Source organism: Condylura cristata, unplaced genomic scaffold (assembly GCF_000260355.1).
Source record: "Condylura cristata isolate star-nosed mole 26May11 unplaced genomic scaffold, ConCri1.0 scaffold00028, whole genome shotgun sequence".
NCBI lineage: Eukaryota > Metazoa > Chordata > Mammalia > Eulipotyphla > Talpidae > Condylura > Condylura cristata.
In genome coordinates, this window is record NW_004567129.1 from 18,128,498 (window position 1) to 18,132,239 (window position 3,742).

At 58.0% G+C, this 3,742-nt stretch overlaps 1 protein-coding gene across 1 annotated transcript in view; it reads left to right on the top strand.

The window, feature by feature from the left end:
• The window catches only part of TK2 (thymidine kinase 2, mitochondrial), a 13,454-nt gene that overhangs the window by 6,780 nt on the left and 2,932 nt on the right, over positions 1–3,742 (top strand). The window contains exons 4-6 of the mRNA XM_012730789.1: positions 1,220–1,308; positions 1,803–1,935; positions 2,117–2,123. Of these exons, the coding sequence (XP_012586243.1) occupies positions 1,220–1,308; positions 1,803–1,935; positions 2,117–2,123 (229 nt within the window). The remainder of the gene's footprint in view (positions 1–1,219; positions 1,309–1,802; positions 1,936–2,116; positions 2,124–3,742) is intronic.

Genomic DNA, 3,742 nt, shown 5'->3' on the forward strand with positions numbered 1-3,742 from the left:
GGAATACCTGGGCGCTATTCACCACCTTTATGAGGACTGGCTCGTGAAAGGAGGCCTCTTCCCCCCGGTAGCCCCTGTTCTGGTAAGCACCCTGGACAGGACAGCAGACTCTGGTGAAGGACAAGAGGCCCGGGGAGTGTCACCCACTCTGCTGCCCGGGGCCGGGCCGGGCCGGGCCCCTCAGAGCTCGAAAATTTGGAAGGAGGAACGTGGGGCTGGGAGGAGCTCTTTGTCTCACTGTCCCCGTCTCTGGGCCAAACCTCAGCGTGAGCTGGACGGGCCCGAGAGTGACCTGTCCCTTTGTCATTGGCCAGTGACCAGAGTAGCATCCACCAGCAAGCACCCCTGGTGGCTGAGGCTTTAGCTTTAATGATCTGGGACGGTGGTTTTCTGGTCCCTTCTCCAGCAGGAGGCAGGCCCAGAGCCTCACTGCACCTTTTCTTGGTGACCCAGGGCATCGAAGGAACACCCGCTGCCGCTCACACAGTGAGCCCTTAGAAGGTGCTGAGGTGTGTAGGACTGTTTGCCCCAGACCACTAATGTTGAGTTCCTGTGTTTGCTCTCACCATAACCCCCTTTTCCTGCTGAGGCAAGTGGCTTTTGTTTTCACGCGTCTGCCCGTCAGCGTTTCTCTGCCGTTGACATTTGGGGTGTTGCCCTCCACTCTTTTCAAAGTGGGAGGACACACTCTTGAAACTGGAGCTGGGCCAGGCGCACAGCCTCACATCCGGCTTGTTTTCATTGAACTCTAGGCGGTGAGCCTTTCCCGTGTTGGTAGATGCCGCCGTTCAGAGCTGCTTGCAGATTCAGCGCAGCTTTCTGTTATGTGGCTGGACCAGGGTTTCATTTTTCTTGATGCTAAGAGGCACTACGGTGAGCATCTGTGATTATGCCCGCTCAGTACATCTCTAGGTGTGATATTACTGTCCTGCTCCGCCTCCCGGCCTGAGTGCTGTGTCTGTTTTGGGGGACAGGCTGCGAAGCCCTTTCTCTGCTTGGGGAGTCCCGCCTGAATTCCCCCGGCACTTGCTGCACCGGGCTATTATGTGTCCCCAGGCGCTGGTGGTCAGAGGCGGTCAGGGGCCTGGTCAGCACGCCTTGTCCCGGCATGTGGGTGCGCCGGGCCCTGGGGAGGGCCCTCGCAGTGAAAACCTGCCTCTCCCTGTGCAGCCTGGAGCCTTCTCCTGGGTGACTAAAACGCTTTTCACTCTCATTGCAGTGGGAGGATGCCTGAAGTAGACTACGTGGTTCTGACCGAGTGGTTTGACTGGATCACGAGGAACATGGACGTGTCTGTTGACTTGATAGGTGAGCTGGCCTTGGGGCCGGAGTGGGGTTCTTGCCGCGGGGTTGTTTCCCCATATTAACTCAGTCCTCTTCCCAGGGGCGGACAGAATCTGGGAGCTTCTGGTCCCTCCTCAAGAAAAACCTGGCTTTTGTTTTCCCAACTGCTTTCCCCTGGGCTTTTCTAGTATGTAAGGGAGGGTGGAGGGACAGAACCTGGACACAGCCACCCTGCACCAGCCCTGTGTTAGCTCTCTGTGAGTGGCCCGTGCAGACTCATGATGGGCCCCGTGGACTGTGGCATGGGAAAGGACAGGAAGTCGCAGACGGCGGTCCAGATACCTGTCACACTGCTGATCCCGGTCTGTCACCTGCTGTGAGACGCAGTGAGGGGGGATCCCCTTCACGTCTTGCCCAGCGCTTTCCTCTCCTCCCCCCACCCCTACCCCTGGTCTGGCTTTCTCCTCCAAGCCACAGACAGAGTAAACTGAGCCACAAATGTGTATTTTTAACCTTAGTTTATCTCCGGACCACCCCTGAGACCTGTTACCAGAGATTACAGACGAGATGCAGGGAAGAAGAGAAGGTGATTCCGCTGGTAAGAGCCTCCTTTAGCCTAGTGAAAGGGTTAAACCATCACCTGGCCCCAGAGCGAGAAACAGGACCTGAGCACTTCCCAGAGCAAACTCTGACTTCCTCTGTGGCTGGACTCGCGCTGGTGGCCATTCAGACACCCCTAGGGCCTGTCCCCAGGGCTCTGGCCCATACCTCCTCTGGATGCTCGCTAGCCAGTGCCCACTCGCCTCCAGGCGAAACGCCGTCTCGCGGGGAGGTGGCTGGCGCTGGCTCGTGCTCACCCAAAGCCAGTTTGACTCTGGGCCTTAAGAACTCAAGTCAGGATGTGGCAACGGGCTTCGACTGCTCTCCTTGCTCGGGCCTTTCACGACCCACAGCCCCTTCAGAAACCCAGCCTCACACTGCTACCTGGCTGGCTGATGCTTCGTTCACAGAGCGCCATTCATGTCGTCCCCCAGCACGAATCCCTCTGCCTTCTGCAATCTAGGACACAGCTCCTTTGATTGCCCTGTGGATCCTGTGTGGTAGGCTTTGTCAGCCCCTCCTGCCTGCCTTTTACGCCCTGGCCATAAAGAACTAGCTGTAGACACAGACACACACAAACATACACACACACCACAGAGTCACACAAATACGCTTTTGCATGGTGGTTCCTTTTGCTTTCCAACTTCAGCTCAAATGCCACTACCTCCAGGAAGCCTTCTCTGACTTTCCCTTCTTGGCATACCCCTAGCCCCAGGGCTTATTATGATTAAATCTCTTAGGACTCGCATACTGCCACTGTTTATAGGTTTGTTCCTCATTGACTTCACTAAGCCGAACTTTTAAGGATTAGACCTCACTGCCCCTGCCTGCAGCATGCGGCCCAGATCCTGGCATCTAGGAGCTGCTCAGTTAATACTAAACTGAAAGCCCCTTATGAGAGCTGCCACTGAGGTACGCAGCCAGAGGCTGGGCAAGCCTTCCCTGGATGTCACGTGGTTGAGCTCAGGGTGGGCTAGACTGGGTGCTGAAGGTCTCGCCAGCCCCCGAGGCCTACCCAGCCTCATATTCCACTACTGCCAGCAAGGTAGATTCTAGCCACGAAGGCCTGCACTGTGCCTTTCAAGGGGTCCAGGCTGACCCCAGTCAGGGCATTTCTGTGTGGTGACCCACATGTTCCAGAGAAATGCCAGGTCTGGAGTCCTCCCAGGCCGTCACCTGTGCCTTTGACTTCACACAGGCTGGTTTCACCCAGCCTACAGGACATGCCTCTCTTGTCTTCAAGGCTGAACTCAGTGGTGCATGAGAAGGAAGTGAGATCTGTCTGGGAGCTGCTGGGCCAGGGAGGAAAAAGTGCAGCTTGAGGAGGCGTCGGCGGCTGGCTGAGGAGAGTGTGTGCCGCCCCGTCTCGTGTGGTGCAGAGGCACAGATGGCTGAGGGGCACGCCCAGGCCTTTTCCCTGGGTGCCTCCATCAGGCCCTCTGAAGTGGCCTCGTGGCTAGAGGACGTGTAGGTTACAGGTCATCGGGTGGGGCGAAGCAGGACGAATGGGCCCTGGACCAGTGAGGATTGAGGTCCTCCCGGCGGGAGGGGCAGAGGGGAAGTTTCAGAGGCTGCCCAGGGCTGGGGCCTCAGGCCATGGACACCCCTCAACCTCTCTGGTGAAGGAACTGGTGGCCCTGCAGCTGGAGCCTAGGCAGTAAGTGACGGATGCCAGATGCTGGGTGTGTGAAGCCTCTGTGGAGCAGGGTGCCCGGGGGTGGCATGGGGTGGGATGGGAAGGAGGGTGGGCTGACTTCTGGCTGCTGTGATCCCTGGGCTGGCCAGGCTGATCACTGGCCACCTGAGCCACTTTGGCCCGCCGTGGCCTTTGTCCAAGACACTGCCCATGGTCGTCGCC